The sequence below is a fragment of the Marmota flaviventris genome, chromosome 6 (genome assembly GCF_047511675.1).
Source record: "Marmota flaviventris isolate mMarFla1 chromosome 6, mMarFla1.hap1, whole genome shotgun sequence".
Classification (NCBI taxonomy): domain Eukaryota; kingdom Metazoa; phylum Chordata; class Mammalia; order Rodentia; family Sciuridae; genus Marmota; species Marmota flaviventris.
Genome location: NC_092503.1, coordinates 45,603,244 through 45,620,559, shown reverse-complemented (window position 1 = coordinate 45,620,559; position 17,316 = coordinate 45,603,244). Strand labels below are relative to the sequence as shown.

The 17,316-nt window shown below is 36.8% G+C and overlaps 1 protein-coding gene and 1 long non-coding RNA gene across 2 annotated transcripts in view; one reads left to right on the top strand and one right to left on the bottom strand.

Moving 5' to 3' along the window:
- The window catches only part of Dcbld1 (discoidin, CUB and LCCL domain containing 1), a 58,842-nt gene that overhangs the window by 24,025 nt on the left and 17,501 nt on the right, over positions 1 to 17,316 (top strand). Inside the window, exons 3-5 of the mRNA XM_027953027.2 lie at positions 9,547 to 9,681; positions 11,257 to 11,308; positions 15,371 to 15,443. Coding sequence (XP_027808828.2) covers positions 9,547 to 9,681; positions 11,257 to 11,308; positions 15,371 to 15,443 — 260 coding nt within the window. The remainder of the gene's footprint in view (positions 1 to 9,546; positions 9,682 to 11,256; positions 11,309 to 15,370; positions 15,444 to 17,316) is intronic.
- Positions 5,576 to 7,344, bottom strand: LOC114106198 (uncharacterized). Its single transcript, XR_003585157.3, has 2 exons — positions 7,206 to 7,344; positions 5,576 to 6,063 (listed from the first exon to the last, which is right to left on the bottom strand). It is a non-coding gene; the product is annotated as an uncharacterized lncRNA (long non-coding RNA).

The following is a 17,316-nucleotide window of genomic DNA, read 5'->3' as shown; positions in this document are numbered from 1 at the left end:
CATTTCCTCTTCTTTGGATAAGTTTTTTCAAGATTGTGTGTGCTATTATCTTAGCCAAAAAAAAAAAAAAAAGTCTTTAAGAAGTATTATACTTTGCTTAGTAAACATTGTCTTTCCTAGTACCAAGGGAACTGTAGATTTTTATTTAAGAGACCAAACTAACTGAGATTTTCTTCAAAAGAAACACTAATGTCCCTTTTTTAGTCTAGGATCCAATTCAGGATTACAAAGCATTTATTTGCCATGCTTCTCAGTTTAACTGAGATTTCCTTCAAAAGAAACACTAATGTCCCTTTTTTGGTCTAGGATTCAATTCAGGATTACAAAGCATTTATTTGCCATGCTTCTCAGTCTCCTTTAATCTAGAATAGTTACTCAGTCTGTCTTTATCTTTTGTATGGTTTAAAGAGTGCTGACCAGTTAGTTTATAGAGTATCTATCAATTTAAGTTTGTTTGATGTGCCCTTATGATTAAATTCAGATGATACATTCTTGGCTAGCATAATATTATAACAATTTCCAATTTCCATTGAAAATTGTGACGTCATAGATCCCTGCCCCACAAAATAAGAACTAAATCTGCATTAAATTTTCTTGTTTTCCTTTTCACTATCTTGTCAGGTGGACTCTTTTTGCACATTCAAAAATTGTATTGATTTTAGGTTCTGTCAAGCTCAAACATCTTCCTGAGTGGTTGTTTCTTTGTTCTTCAAATAGATCATTATGAGACTTCAACAGGACTCATTTATAAGGTGATGCTTTGTTTTTGGAACATAATTTTGGGAAACAAGTTTACCTTCTATTTGGACATGTAAAATAACAGAAACTTGATTAAGGTAGTAAATCTGTTCTAAGACTGAATACACTTACTTTTAAAGGTGGAGTTTGAAGTTTCAAACAAGTAACCTTTAGTTAAGTAGCCTTTCTTTTAATCCCCAACACCACCGCCAATGGCAGGTATTCCCTGAGCCAGAACTAGCTCTGTATATGGATATTCTCCATTTATCTTTGTGAAATGAGCAGAAAACACCTATTCATTACATTTAAAATTGTGATGTAGGACTTTAAGAATGCTGCTTTTGTACTGCTTCGCATACCATCCCCTTCCCACTTTTATGTTCATGATGTAAAATAGTAGGTTGGCTACATGAAACATTAAAATATCTTGGAGAAAAGGGACTGGGGATATAGTTCAGTTGGTAGAGTGCTTGCCTAGCATACACAAGGCCCTGGGTTCAATCCCCAGCACCACCAAAAAAAAAAAAAAAAAAATCTTGAAAAAAATGGGTGCTAACTCAGGCACCTAAATATAAAATGTCTAAGGTTGCTTTACAGAAGAGGAAAGACTGAGTTCATATGGGTGATCTTTATTCTTTTTTTTTTTTTTTGGTACCAAGGGTAATCAACCACTGAGCCACATCCCCAGCCCTTTTTGTATTTTATTTGGAGACAGAGTCTCACCAAGTTGCTTAGGGCCTCGCTAAGTTGCTGATGCTGGCTTTGAACTTGCAATCCTCCTGCCTCAGCTTCCAAAGCCCTTGTACACCACCATGCCCAACAGGTGATCTTAATTCTTAACTTTAAAATTTCACTTGCCTTCTGGCTAAGTTCTATCTCCAGTCTTGCTGACCAGAAGAGACCTAGGGATTTGAATTCACTTACAGGTACATTGTGCCACCACTGTCTTTGGGTACCCCAGAGGAACTATCATTTCCATTTTCCTGGTCTCTCAAGAGATTGACTCTTTTCCCTGAAAACTGACCTTTTCCCTATGGATGAAGTTTGGGTTGTTCCTTGACATCCTGAAATACTCCTGGAGAGGTCTTAGCAGGAACCAGATACTGGCCAGTTCTCATAGACCCTTACGACCTCAAAAGGACCTTGTTCAGGCTGGCCTTCAGCTTGGATTCAGTTTTTGTTTCTGACTAAATTTTTATACTTCTCACCACATATTTTTAACTTTGAACAAATTACTTAGCCTTTCTGTGTCTCCATTTCCTCATCTTTGAAATGAGCAAATTATAGTGTCTACCACTTATGGGTGATGGATGCATATGTGTGTACATTTAAAGAATGATGTCTGGCTCAGAATAAGCATTCAGTAACTGTTAGCCTCATCAGCTCTGTCCGTCCTCCCCCGCCCTCTCCTTCTCCCAGTAATCTTGCACATTGTTATTCCTTGTCTTAAGATGCTCCTTGGTCCTTCCACCAAGCAGAGACTGAACAGCAACGGCATACCCTACTTTACTCCTGGTATGTTTCAATGGCCTTAGAATTTGCTCAAATCATTCCAAGCCAGTGGCAGGTGTTCCCTGAGCCAGAACTAGCTCTGTATATGGATATTCTCCATTTATCTTTGTGAAATGAGCAGAAAACACCTATTCATTAAGACTATTCATTACGACTATTCATTAAGTATGATTAGCCTGGCTTTTTAAGTTTTTTTTTCACTGATAATACCAGGTCACATCTCTATATCTACAGGTTGAGCTTCCCTACTCCAAAATTCTGATATCCAAAATGCTCTAAAATGTAAAACTTGTTAAGCACTCATGACATTCAAAAAGTTTTGGATTTTAGAGCACTTTGGATTTCAAAACATGTTGGCTTTGGGTTTTTAGTTAAGGAAGTTCAGCTGGTAAAATTTTGGCAAATATTCCAAAATTCAAAAGCTTCAGGATCTGAAACACTCCTGGTCAGAGCATTTCAGATAAAGGGCACTAAACCTGTATTTCTTTATGAACAATCCTCCTGGTTTTCCTCTCTCCTCTTGCCAGTCTCCATTTCATCTAAGGTTATCTTGTTAAATATTGTGGTAATAATTCTTCGTTTCAAAAATTTTCAATTGTGCTTCTCTGGCTAAAGGAACTCTCTAGCATGATATCAAGACACTTCTTTCTCTCTTCTATACTGTCCTTTCCAGCCTCATCTCTAAAATTGTTAACTTCGTGCCTCTTCCTAAATATATCTTCCTAAATATATCCTGTCCCGATATGTTTTTGCATTTGTTGATGTTTTTGCTCTCATGAGCTCTTTTTCTTCCTTCTCCTGCTTTTCCTGCTCCTTCTAACACACACACACACACACACACACACACACACACACACACACACATATATTTCAAGTTCCAAAATCTAGGGCTCCCTGCCCTAGAAACTTCTCAAATGTCTGGCAATTTCAATCACTATCTCCTTTGCCAATAACCTTTTCTAAACTTTCAGCAGAGTACCCATTTTCAGTTGAGATAATTATTTTGTCTTCTCTACCAGATATGGGGTTCCCTGAACCACAAAGTACCTTTTATTCATCCTTTTATTATCGCTTAATGCTTAGCATAGCCCTACAATTGCAGATGCTCAATCAACATCGGGTTGTATGTAGTTTGATTTTGACAAACATAATATAAAAGTCTGGATTTTTAGAAAAGATGTATTTATTCACACTGTAAGAAGACTCACAGTAAGATCTCTCTATCTATAGACATCTCTTCTGCATTAAAGGACCCAAATGTCCATAAAGTTTTAGGTCTACATTTATTATATGGAAAAACTTTGAAATCATGTAGAAGGTGCCTGTGACTGAGCACTCAACCATGTGCTCAGTACCTTAGAGTTCCTGACTTATTTCACCCTCACAGTATCCCTGTGAGACAGGTCCTGTTACTAACCACTGTACACAAGGAAACTGAAGCTTAAAGAGGTCAAGAAATATGCTTAGATCACTTAGCAAGATACAAGTGCTCATTTGGCTCCAAAAAATCCACTCTTAAGCACCACACTGTCTGATCCCTTGGTTTGTGCTTTAGAAGACCCCTATTACAGTTCTTATTTATCACTTGCTGGAAGAAAGGGAAACTTCTCCAGGCCTTTCCACAGGTGTATCCTGAAAATAAGATGGGATTATGAGAAATCACTCACTCACAGAATACTGGTATAAATTTAAAACTTAAAAAAAAAAATGCTTTTTAGTTAAAATACTTAGAGGAGGCAGGTTGGCCAGGGAGATGAGGAATTGCTTCACTACAGGATCCTACGTGCAGTCAGTTACATTAATCATGTTCTGCTAAATGATTTGCACTGTAGGAAAATCAGGAAGTTCAAGAATTGTTCTCTTGCATTTCCTATACCTCCACCTCCAACCTCAATTTTTTAACCATTGTCAGTGACTTAGAAGTACAATGATGTGAAGTCAACTGTTGATGTTCGCACTAGAAAAAAAAAAAAAAAAAGAAGAAATGGGGAAAGCAGGAAGCAATAGTAAGAGTTTTGACTCATAATCATAATATTTCTCTGATTATTTTTTAGAATGATATATATCTGACATACTGCAATGAGATCTAATTGTAATGTCTCTTGATTTTTTAAAAGCCCAAAGAGGGGAAACAATACATCAGAAGCCTCTATTTTATAAGTAGTTTATGTCTCTCAGACGTATTATTGATTAGAATTATGAGTTTTAAAGATAAAACAAAACTTCAAAGAAATTTTCAACATATTAAAGGTCAAATCAGCTAGAATGTTCCACTCTAAATATTTCATTAACATGATCATGTGTCCAGAAGAAAGAGCTTTTCCTTCCTCCCAAATACTTCCCAAGACAAACTGTGTCAGTAACTGTCATCTTTTGGGGGACAGCAATAAGCTCCAGTGCTAAGGCACTATTGACCTGGGTCCCTGAACCCCAAAGAAAGTTGCACCTTTGTCTAGGAACCCGCCTGTTCATTTGTCATCTGTCACTGATTTTTGTCTGGGAACCAGAGACCAAAACTCTCTAGGGATACCACTTACATTGTTACGTGACTATGGTTTTAATGGCACAGTCTAGGAATATCCCTTTTTAATGCTAATTTCTCTCCTTTTCAAAGAAAATGGCCCTGAAAATTCTGTAATTTTGCACAATGACTCTACTACAATTAGCAAGCAAGGACAAACCCTGCTATTGGACTGCATTGAAAAAGCAAATGGAAAATGGACACAAATCTAATGTGTTTGCAGCTTCAGCATTTCTGGAAGTTGTTTTATCAGCATGCCTCAAAGCCAGGCCAAGCCCAGAGCCACTTCTCTGGCAGCTGAGGGTGTGCCATGTAGCTGCCTCTGCCAGTGATACTCCCAGGCAAGGCCACTGAGGTCCACCAGGCACGTTCTTAGCTATTATGAAAAATCCATGTGTACTTCAGAAGGAGCTTTGTAAGACTGACCAGGGGTTTTAGGAGGCTGCTTTGTTCTTGTTCCTCTTAATTTATGACAACCCCCTCAGGAGTTAGGTATTTGACTTAGTGTTTCTGTTTCTTACCACTGACAGTGTGGTTATGGAGGGAGTGAGATTTCTTTGTCTTTTTCTAATGATGTCATAGCACTTTAAAAAACATGTCTCTTTCACAGATGAAACAATAACATAGTTTCATCAATTTCAAGGTCAAAACCACACATGGACCTGAATGAATGGCCTGGAACAGTTTTTAATCAAACTCCCATTGCTTCCTAATGCCCAGAGACTTGGGCAGACAGTTCATGGAGAATGCAGAAATGCTATAAATTGCTTCAGAGATTGTCAGAGAATCAAGAGGATTCTGGCCTTGGCAAGGAACAGGCAATTTATTCTTCCTTGTAGGACAGCTCTCTTTATTCATGGATGGAAAGATAAAGGGTTTTCCTCTCAGCTGCTAAGGGAACAGTAGCCCCAAACAGGGGATGTGCGGAGAGGAATGGGGCTACTGGGCTCGAAAGAAGGCAGCTCCTAGGGTTCTTGGCCCTTTATTCCTTTTGTCCAAGGAATCAGTCCATTGTCTACTAGGTCTTGGTCTCTCACATCTGATGCCAAATGCCACAAAATGTGGTTGCATTTGGTATCACTGACAGTTCTTCCCACAATCCAAGGCTGCCAGTTACATTCCACAAAAGGTAAAAGTTAGATGGCAAGTCCCAGTGTAGTGTGGCCCTGCTGGTTGTAAAGCAAACATCCCTGGAAAGTGCCAGTCTTCTTTTTAGAGGGAACTATAAAAAGCTGGAGTCCATTCTCGCTTTGAATTGAGACAGGTTTGCAAATCCAGTAACGCTGCTTGGGCTAGAAAATATAACCATGGTCAAAATGAGAAATCACTAAGCTTTCATTTCCATTTAAGTTTATCCTTGTAAATGTTTACATACAGGTGTGAACCCTTCTTAAAAGTCAAGACAGAGCATAACAGTGAAGAGACCTGTCTCTACTGTCACTTAGCAATAGAGATAGATTCTGAGAAATGCCCTGTTGGGCAATTTTGTCATTGTTCAAACATCAGACTATCGTCATGCAAACCTAGATGGGACAGATCAATCACTTTACACAGTCCTTGATGCAACCCATGATGTGGCAAGCATGAGACCTATGAAGCTGCTGCTGATGTCATGTGGCTTACTCTTTAACTGTAAACTTTTTTTTATATATGAATAGAAGGAATACACTCCAAAATAATGATAAAAATATAAGTAGATAAACCAGTACTATAATTATTTAACATTAGCAAGCATATGTACTGCACATGCTTGTATGCTCTGTACTTTTATACAATTAGTAGCCTAGGAAGTTAGTGTTACCATGTTGTGCTGACATAACAATGGCCACAGTGACACAAGGCAATAGGAATCCCAGCTCCATTACTATTGTATGGGACCACCAAAATGAAAATAGTCTGTCGTTGACCAGAATATTTTTATGCAGTAGATGACTTTACATCCTTTGGGCAGGAGTGGGCTGAGAAAGGCTTTCATAAGAAAAGATACCATCTGGTGAAAACAGAGAACATGGTTTAGGACAGACCAGGGCCTTTCAGTGGTTTCCCATGAATTATTTTTCTCTCTCACAGTCAGTCCCATTTTTCTGTTTTCATCTCTTTTCCTTTTAATGCTAGGAATGTAGTTACTGATGTCTCGTCTCTAAGGAATCTGCATCTGTCAAGCCTTGAGATGGGATAATTTGGATGTTTTGCTACAGGCCACCCTGTAGCTGGGGCTCCCTCCTATGCCCATGCCAAGATCATTCCCTCCTGCTGTTGTGATGGTGGCAATTGTGATGAAACCATGAAAATGACTCTTGATCATGACATTTACACAAAGAGGGTGTATTCCACTCCCTCTAGGATTCAGTTACATTTTTGCAGCACATTTTTGGTAGATGTGAGAGGGATTGGTGTCTGGGGCATAAGGGTAATTACAGGAGAGTGTGTTTACCTTTTCTTTCTTTGAACTTCTTCCAGAAGTATTTACATGCCCATCATAACTTTGGGAGGATAAAACCAAATTAGAGTTTTACTATATTACTGTATTTACTGTATTTTTGAGTCTAGGGAATCATATATATTGCACAACTTAGTGTGATAACATACACTTATCTGTGTAAAATGAATACAAGTTTGCAATCTTTCCTTTCAACTTTTCCATAAAAATCTAAACAAAACAAAAACAAAAAAGCAAACATTCCCATTGATAATTAAGTCAAATACATCAATGTAACTCAATTTAATCTTGTAAAAATGCTTGTCATTTGGTCTGGGGCTGGGGTTCAATGGTAGAGCGCTCGCCTGGCACACTTCAAGCACTGGGTTCGATCCTCAGCATCATATTAAAAAGAAAATAAAGGTATTGTGTCCACCTACAACAACAACAAAAAAATACATTAAAAAAAATTTTAAATGCTTGTCATTCAACCTCATTATATTAAAATAGATTTAGTCTCTATTGCTTATCTACAATATTTATGAGCAATATTAAAATGTAAAACATAAAAATCTATATTATCCATTACACTATTTTTTTTCTTCTCTATTGTTTTCTTCTTGATTTTTCTGTGTTTTTATTTTTTTGGTACCAGGGATTGAACCCAAAGCGCTTAAACACTGAGCAACATCCCTAGCCCTTTATTTATTTATTTATTTGTTTATTTGTTTGTTTGTTTATTTAGAGGCAGGATCTCACTAGGTTGCTTACAGCCTCACTAAGTTGCTGAGGCTGGCTTTGAACCTATGATTCTCCTGCCTCAACCTCTCAAGTCTTTGGGATTACAGGTGTGTATCACCACCTCTGGCTTTCCATGTTGTTTTAAAGTGACAAAATTAAAAATATTTTATTATCCTTTTATTTGGGTTTGGCTTTCATATACTGTTGTAAATAGAAGACCATTTGGATCAATTCAATCCAAACGATATTCGACAAACTGCACCTGCCAGGTGCAATCTGTTGGAGCCAAATGGATGGATATAAAACTTCCTTGCTCCCTGGAATGCAATCTAAAGAGAAAATAGGCATTATTTGTTTGTTCGTTTTTAATTTGTTCATTTATTTATTTAATAAGCATTTATATTGATCTCACTATGTTCTAGGTATACTATTTTAAGTAATTTGCAGCATTTAGTCTTTAATTATATGTGATGAAGTTTCTAAAGAAGGACATGGTCATTTTTTATTTGGAATTAACTATGACTCAATAATAAGGAACAGCAGAGATGCAGGGCATGCAGGTAAGCACCCAGCACGCTTATTCTGTCACATCTCCAGAATGTGAACCCTGGACAGGATAGGAGAGAGATCAAATCCTTCATAGCTGGAGAGAAAGGATTAGTTGATTCATGATCTCCTGGATGTTAAACAGTTCAGTCCCTTTGTTGGTTGTGGTCTGTGTAACACAGTTTTATTCACACTGAGTGGAAGTGGTCATTTTTCTTCCTTTCCTTCTCTTTCATTAACTTGCTCATTGTTCTTGTTTTGAGAGAAGTTCATGAAGAATACCTCTCTTCCAAATTTGCATCCTAATCCCTATTTCATAGAGATTATTTTACCTACCTGACTTTTAAGGTGACACTTGCAAGCTAAACTTTTATTTGAATAGTCTTAAGAAAGGTTTTTGTTGTTGTTGTTGTTTGTTTTTTAAGCTCCAAATGTAATTTTGCTCTTGTAAAAGTTCATTGAGATTCTTATTGCTTTTCAAGCATTTTTTTTAAACTACATAATTTATACTATGGTATTACAAGACTTTGGAAATTTTTCTGCTTTTTGTAAACCTATTGTATCCATCAACATACACTGTATGGTTTAAGCAGAAGTTTCTATAAGACAGAGACAAACATGAACATTGTAAGATGAGTAAGATTTTCATCATGCATTGGGCAGTCTTCATTCTGGAATCTCAGAATTTATGAGTTTCTTTGAGCAAATTTAGAACAACCCTAGAATATCTTTCTTGTGATAATATTTTCTTTATTACCTAATGCATCTGTGTTTATTAGTCTTCTGTTTCCAAAATCAAAACCTATCCAGGTTGTTCATGATTAACTAACAACAGCCTGTTGCTTATTAAGGGTAAGCCACTTTACCCCTTAGCCTAGTATTCCTATTAAGTTCACAACTCAGTCACAAATTATCAATCTCCAGGTCAAACAAAATTCCAGAGGGGTAAGGATTAGAATTTTACCTATGTGTTATGTAATAAATTTGACCCTTTAGGGAAGAAATAACACAAGCAATTTTTTCAGTTGGTGTAAATTTTGAAATGTGCCACAAGTATGCTTTGTTTTAGGTCCATATTGTGGAAGAATGACTGTTCCGAGAGAACTCTTGCTGAATACAAGTGAAGTAACTGTCCGTTTTGAGAGTGGATCCCACATTTCTGGTCGAGGTTTCTTGCTGACCTATGCCAGCAGCGACCATCCAGGTATAGCATAAGAATCAACACAAATCTGTAAATGCTATCTAAGACTTCCTCTCAGTACTTATCACCTTCTCTGGGCAGAATTGTGATCTGAAGTGCACAATTAAGATGTGAGGGAAGAGAAGAAAACTGTCTTCATAAGTAGAGGTGGTTAGATTTGAATGGAATCATTATGTCATAAATGGATCCGTTGACCTATGTGGCCTAAGGTGGATCTCATTTTTTCTAAAAGGCTTGGGTGATACTTCTTCAGGGCTCCCCTCCTGGCCCCGCTAAGGCCTGGTCTTCTCTGAGTTCTCCCCTAGCTTCCTTTCCTCAGGGGACAAGCCTTTGAACTGGTGACCCCATCTCTACCCTCAACATACCCTAGTGCACCAGCACAGGAGACACCCACAATTTAAGTAGTATGCAGAAGGTGCTGTCACTTGGTGTCTTAACCTTGGAGCTAATCTTGAGTGAAAGAGAAGGGAAAGGAAACACAAAGTGAGGAGAGGGAAAAGTGTCTCCTCCTGTCCTGGCTCCTTGAACTCCAGAGTAATTACTATGCAGCCCACTTCACACCCTCCCAGGGTCACAGAGGTGCCCAAAAGTTCTGCCCTCAGTCCCCTCTGGCAGAAATATTCTGGGAAAGGGATGCGCTGTTCATTTCTTTCACAGCTAACTAGATCTGATGGGCCACATGGCCAGTGTTCACTGTATCTTGCTTCCTACGATTCTTGAAAAGGTTTATGAAAAAAAAAAAAAAAACTATTATAGCAAGAGTGGAATATTTAGGGCATTGAAGTAAGTTTATCTGAATTTGTTGAGATCCACATAGTATCTCTGGCTGTGGTGGTATCTCTAATACCAGCTACTTAGGAGCCTGAGGCAGGAGAATCATAAGTTCAAGGCCAGGCTGGGCAACTTACTGAGACCCTTCACAAAATAAAAAGGTCTGGAGGTATAACTCAGTAATAAGAGTGTCCATGGGTTCATTTACTTGTATCAGAAAGGGGAAAAAAATAGTGATTCATAGTATTTTAGCTTCCCAATTGCTGAATATTAGTTTAGTTATGTAAATAACACTAGAAAGCATACTCTTTTTTAAGTGCTTGACCCTAAATGATCAAAGCTGATATGCTGTTGGTGTTCTGGGTAAATACCTGCTTTTGTGTCACTGGAGGCCACTGACTAAATTGTTGATAAAATGTTCCTGGGAAACTGTAGGAACCATGCTGGGCTTTTGAAATTCTTTTCCTCCTGTCAGGGGAGTTTTGCACAGGATCTGTGTAGGTATGTAGTGGATAATAACTAACTGGTGTTGGTTTTTCTGTTGAAAATAGATTCTCTTATCGTGCACTATATGATAACACTGAAAAACCTTCACGGTGATAGAAAAAAGAAAGGAAAGGAATTGATTTCATACTAGAGATAATGTCCTCAGTTTTTGTTTATTTTTAAACAGGAAAATCCAGATAACTAGATAATGAATAAATGCTTTTTTAAAATTGTCTTTTTTATTTAAAAAGAAATCTTTAGAATATGAGTGCCTTAATTTCCACTTAGTTTACTAACTGCAATTATCTTTATTTATGACAGATTTAATTACGTGTTTGGAACGAGGTAACCACTATTTGAAGACAGAATACAGGTAAATATAGGTGTCCCAACTGCACTTCAGCCATGTTGCTAGACATTGTTTTCTTTAATATGAAATCAGATAAAGTACTGTATTTGTACTTAAACCATTCATGGTTTAACTAATGCTGAATATTTTAAATGATTTTTTTTTCTTTTTGGATTGAACCCAGGGGCGCTTAACCACTGAGTCACTTCCCCAGCCCTTTTTTGTACTTTATTTAGAGACAGGGTCTCGCTGAGTTATTTAGGACTTTGTTGAGTTATTTAGGGCTTCGCTAAATTGTTGAGGCTGGCCTTGAACTCTGAAAACCTCCTGACTCAGCCTTCCAAGCCTCTGGGATTACAGGCATGTGCCACCGTACCCAACAAAAATAATTTTTTAATACAGCAGAGGTCAGCAAACTTTTTTTATCAAAGGCCAGATAGTAAATATTTTAGAATACATGGGATGGATTCATACAGCATCTTTTGCTATTGTAGTGAAAAAGCAAACATAGCTTAACATGTAAACAAATAAACATTGCTATGCTCCAAATTTTACCAAAATGAGAAGCAGGCCGAATTTGGCCCACGAGCTATAACTTGCTTATTGTTTTACCAAAGAGCCATAATTGAGTCTAGAGTACACATTTTTCCTGATCAGTATTTGGGAGTGACTTTTATAATTCTTTCATAGGTGAGTGTTGGTAAGGAGGGCTTTATTTTGTCTTTCCCACTTAAAGAAAAGAAAAAGAATTTTTAAAAAAAAGCTACTGAGAATAAGGAGATGAAAATTATCATTCCCTGCTTTACTTTAACTGGAATGTCTTCTTAATCTCTTTGATACACATTTCCTCCTCTATAGAATAAAATGGTCTTTAGCAGGATTTTCAACCCCAGCACTGGTGATGCTTCAGGTTGACATTGTGTGGGGCTGTCCTGTGCATTGTTGCACCCCTGGCTTCTCCCCTCTACATGCCAACTGTGATATCCAAGATTGTCTCCAGACATTGTTAAAAGTCTTTCATGAGCAAAAGCACCCCCAGCTGAGAACCGCTTGTCTAGAGATCACTGCCCACAAAAACTGTAGTGCTTTAGAGTGTTTCCTTAGTGGCTCTCCCTGCACTTAGCACAGGAATAATTCATGCAATTGTTCCTATAAGGTGTGTTCTTATTTATCCTGAAAATGAGGCACAGAGCAATTAAGTAACTTGCCTAGGCCCACACAGCTACTAAAGTATATCCCAGGGGAGAGGGTTTAACAACCTGTGCTTATAATATCTCAGACATTTGGACATTCTGAATGTGATTATTTTATGTTACAGAACCAACTCCAGGGTTAGTTAATACTGTATAGTAGAGGAAAGGGAAAACCAGAAATGAGTAACAATGCAGTGTTGCCTTGTAGTCTTGCCATTTATCCCACACCCACATACTCCAGCTTCTCTAAGGCTTTGCCAGCCATGCCTTCAAAGTGATAAGGCCTCTGGGCATCCGAGGTCATTTTCTATCCTAGAGATAGGAAAAATACTCAAGGCCACAGGGTGGCAATATGATGCCAGATGGTCTAAGCTGTAGGCCAGCCATTTTGTAGTGGGTTCATATCCCTCATGCATAATTCTGAAATATGAAAAACTTTGAAATCCTTTGCTACTCATTTGGTGACATTAATCTGATTGATGTGACTTTAAATTCATTTGACAGCAATATTGGATTAGATTCACTCACATAAAGTTATTTAGTCTTTATATATTTTATTTAAAGTTGCTCTTCATGTGTTTGAAACAGAGCTATTACTGTTTTGACTCTACAGGGGTCTCACATTATATGTATCATTAGCACCTTTTAACTTTCCTAATATCCAAAACATTTTAAATGCGGACATGAAGAGAACTGACTCTTAAGAAACTGTGAACCTATAGTAAGATTCCCACTATTTTTGGTTGTTAATTCCTTGATTACTGCTTTAATACCAGTACTCCAAAAGGTTACTGGGAAAGAATTATGAAACATTTATTTGGATAGTTGTGATAATTAGTTGTCATTACAGTACAATTGGCTTAGACAGCAAGGGAAAACTGAAAGGAAATGCAATAAAAACAGCTGTTATTTTGGAATGTGGTCTGGCACACTCTTTTTAAACAAACCAAGTAAACACTGTTAACTGGCATATATAGAAACTAGGGCACATGTCATTCATCTTCAAAGCTATTAATGTTCTCATAAGACTTAGCTTCCTTTTTTAATTTCATAAATGTAAATCACTCTCTCTCATATCCTACTGATATGTTAATTCTTGAAGGAACTAAAGGTGAAAAAACTGAATGAAGAGGGAGTATATGCAGTATTAGGGTCACACAGCTAGCTAGGAGGTAAACATAGCCTGGTCACCCTGTCCATAGCACTAAGACCCTCAGCCACACTATATTTCATAATGTGCTTCTCGAAAGGTTCTTGAAAGATGGCTGTTCAGTAAACTAAACCCTAATTTTAAACATACATAGATGAGTACTACCCATTACAGTAACCACTGGTGACTTGTAGCTATCAAATGCTTGAACTGGGGGCAAGTTCAAATGGAGATGTGCTGACGGTGTAAAATATACCCCAGTTATTGAGAACTAAGTTTAAAAAAATAAAAAGAAGAAAGAAAGTAAAATATCTATTTGTAAGGGGGCAAGGGCTTAGATGTGATCCCCAAGGACCAGAGATTTCCCAGGTGGTCAAGGATGGCTTAGAAGTATGGGTTATGGTTTTCCTCAGAACCTCTCGCCCCATTCTCTGTCAACCAAGGCCCTGTACTCTGTCTCCCTATCTGATCCCCCAAGGAGCTATGAGAACTTTGTGTTCTCTGTGAAACCCCCAGAACAAATGTGTTGCAGAGAAGGGAGTGTTCAGGGTAGACAAAAGGACTGGACTTAGCTCCCTAGGTGCCACGGTCAGACGCCAGACATGGATTTATATATAAATATATATATATAAATATATATATACCCGCTCATCACGGCCATCTTTGTTGTAACCATTTCTGTGTTTATAAATGCATTATCTCTGAGAAAAAAAAAAAAAAAGAAAGTAAAATATCTTCATTGATAGTTTTTTATGACATGTAAAAATGAACAAATTGGGATATATTATTAATTGTGCCTTTTACATTTTTAATTTGGCTACTAAAATATTTAAATTTGCATATGTAGCTTCCGTTCTGTTTCTATCAGTCCCAGCACAAAGATTGAAGATATTATGGTAAATATAGCATACAGAGTGAAAATTCCTTACAATTTTATTCTCAGAGAGAATTCAGGAGCATTCTTTTTTACCTTATTTTTATTCATAAAAAATAAATTGTCAGGGGCTGGGTTTGTGGCTCAGTGATAGAGTGTTTGCCTAGCATGTGTGAGCCATGGGGTTCAATTCCCCAGCATCACATAAACTAAATAAAATTAAAGGAATTGTGTCCATCTACAACTAAAAATATTTAAATAAATAAATTGTCAGGGGCTGGAGTGGTGGCTCAGTGGTAGAGCACTTGCCTAGCATGTGTGAGGCACTGGGTTGGTTCTCAGCACCATATGTAAATAAATAAAATAAAAGTCCATTGACAACTAAAAAAAAAAAATTTTTTGTGTGTGGTTCTGGGGATTGAATCCAGGGCCTTGTGCATGCAAGGCAGGCACTCTATCAACTGAGCTATATCTTCAGCCCTATAAACTATTTTTAAAATAAATAAATTGTTATACATTTTAAGCATTTGTTGTTATAAAAATGAGATTACACTATATAGATGAAAATTTTCTTTTACCTTAAAAATACTTCTTAGACATCTTAGAATCAAAATGCATTAGGAAAATGCATTGTTTAGTATAGAGTTTATGGTCAATCCTCATATAAAATAAATAATTACTGGGTAAAACTTGCTTTTAGATTAACATTTTACATCAACTTGTTTTCATGAGTCAGGTTTGTGATTTGTCATTAAAGCAAGTATCCCCTTCTATTCTATAAAAGAAAGTACTTTTAAATTTAAGTATAGTATAATATTTCTTCTGTTTCAGTATAATTTAATAAATACAAATTATTTTTCTTTTTCCAGCAAATTCTGCCCAGCTGGTTGTAGAGACATAGCAGGAGACATTTCTGGGAACATAATAGATGGCTATAGAGATGTGAGTAATTGAGGGTAATGGCAGAGAGGGAAGGAATTAAAAGAAATGTTGGTTGCTTTGTCTAAATTCATTTCAAAGTGAATTAATATATAAAACTCTAAATGGGTGCATGGTTCTCTCTTTTCTGAGACTAAATTAAATAAAACAATAAGTATAAAAACCAAGGTTATCTATGCATACATTAATTCCTATTTCTAGCATTTCCAATTATGCATATTATAAATGAAATGAAAAACAAAAACTTTTCAACACCAAGAGTTTTGTTAGTCAGATTTCTATTACTATAACAAATATCTGAGATATATCTACTTAAAAAGAAGATAAGTTTATTTTTAGCTCACAGTTTTGGAGGTTTCAGTCCATGACCAATTGGCCCAGTTGCTTTTGGGCTTATGGAGAGGGCGTGCATCATGGGGGAGTATGTGGTAAGCAAGCTGCTCACCTAATAGCAGCTAAGAAGCAGAGAAGGGAATGGGAAGGGTCCTACAGTTTCCTTTGTGGGGCACACTCCCAGGAGTTTAACTTCTTCCCATTAAGCCCACATTATAAAGTTTATACCACATCCCAGTAGTGCCATGGTCTGGAGATCAAACCTTTAATACATGGTCCTTTGAAGGACATTCCAGATCCAAACACTAGCATCCATTTACTTTTTAAAAGAGGTTGTAGATTTGTATCCTTTTCTTATTATTTATTTCTTTAATATTTCAATTGGTTTCTATAATAGAGAAAATGACATGTATATTCACATCACAGAATAGTGAAATTGTATCTGAGCCCAGTAAAGCCATCTGCCCTCTGCTTGTAGATTACTCCCCTTTTCCCTCCCTCCCTGCACCCCCAGTTTTTGTGCCAAGTGAAACCATTTAGATTATATACATTATTTCAAGGCAAAATAAATTCCCAGGAGATCATTTTTCTAAGCTATATATCCTATCTACAGATACCTAATCCTTCATTTATTTTTATTTACAGATTTCTATGCTAGAAATCTGGTTTCTAAGCTTTTAAAAATTAACATTACAATTTAAAATAGTTAGGTTTACAGCTTGGCTTTGGGGAATTGGTTTGAATGATTAGAAATTGAAAAATCTATGTAGTGTTGGTACTATTCTTAAAGTTATTGATCTATTTCTTCAAGCATAGGGGGAAATACCCTTTTACATATTTTATTTTTTAGAGAGAGAGAGAGAGAGAGAAAGAGAGAGTTTTTTAATATTTATTTTTTAGTTATCAGCGGACACAACATCTTTGTTGGTATGTGGTGCTGAGGATCCAACCCGGGCCGCACGCATGCCAGACAAGCGCGCTACCGTTTGAGCCACATCCCCAGCCCGTCTTTTAAACATTTTAAAGATTGACAACTTATCTCTGGCAGAGAGGAATAAAAACTTGACTTTGATATATATATATATTTTTTACTTTTTAGTACATCCTGATTCTGATAGTGGCAGATTTTACTATGTTGCTTTTTGTTTCCTTTTCCCTGTATTGCTTTTAATTATAAGTTTGATACAGGATATTCAGTTGACATGTAAATTATTTTAATCTCAAAATGATTTATACTTCTTAAGTTTGAAGATTTACTTGGCACAAATGATCCCAGGAAATAGCTCAAAGAATTAAAATGTTGAAGTACAGGGTTTTTTTCCCTAACAATAGAAAATTTTATTTTCTGTTTTACTGTTTTGTATAAGAAGCATTAAGAATTATGTACAATAAGAGAAAGAGCATAGGTTTTTCTTCTCCTGGGTGTTAATCTTGCTGCCTCTTGACAGCTATCTTTTTCAGTGACACAGGTAAATGGTTTCCTACATGGTGGATCTTGTACTTGATCTGCAAGTGCTGGCAAATAGATTTCCCATTGACTTAC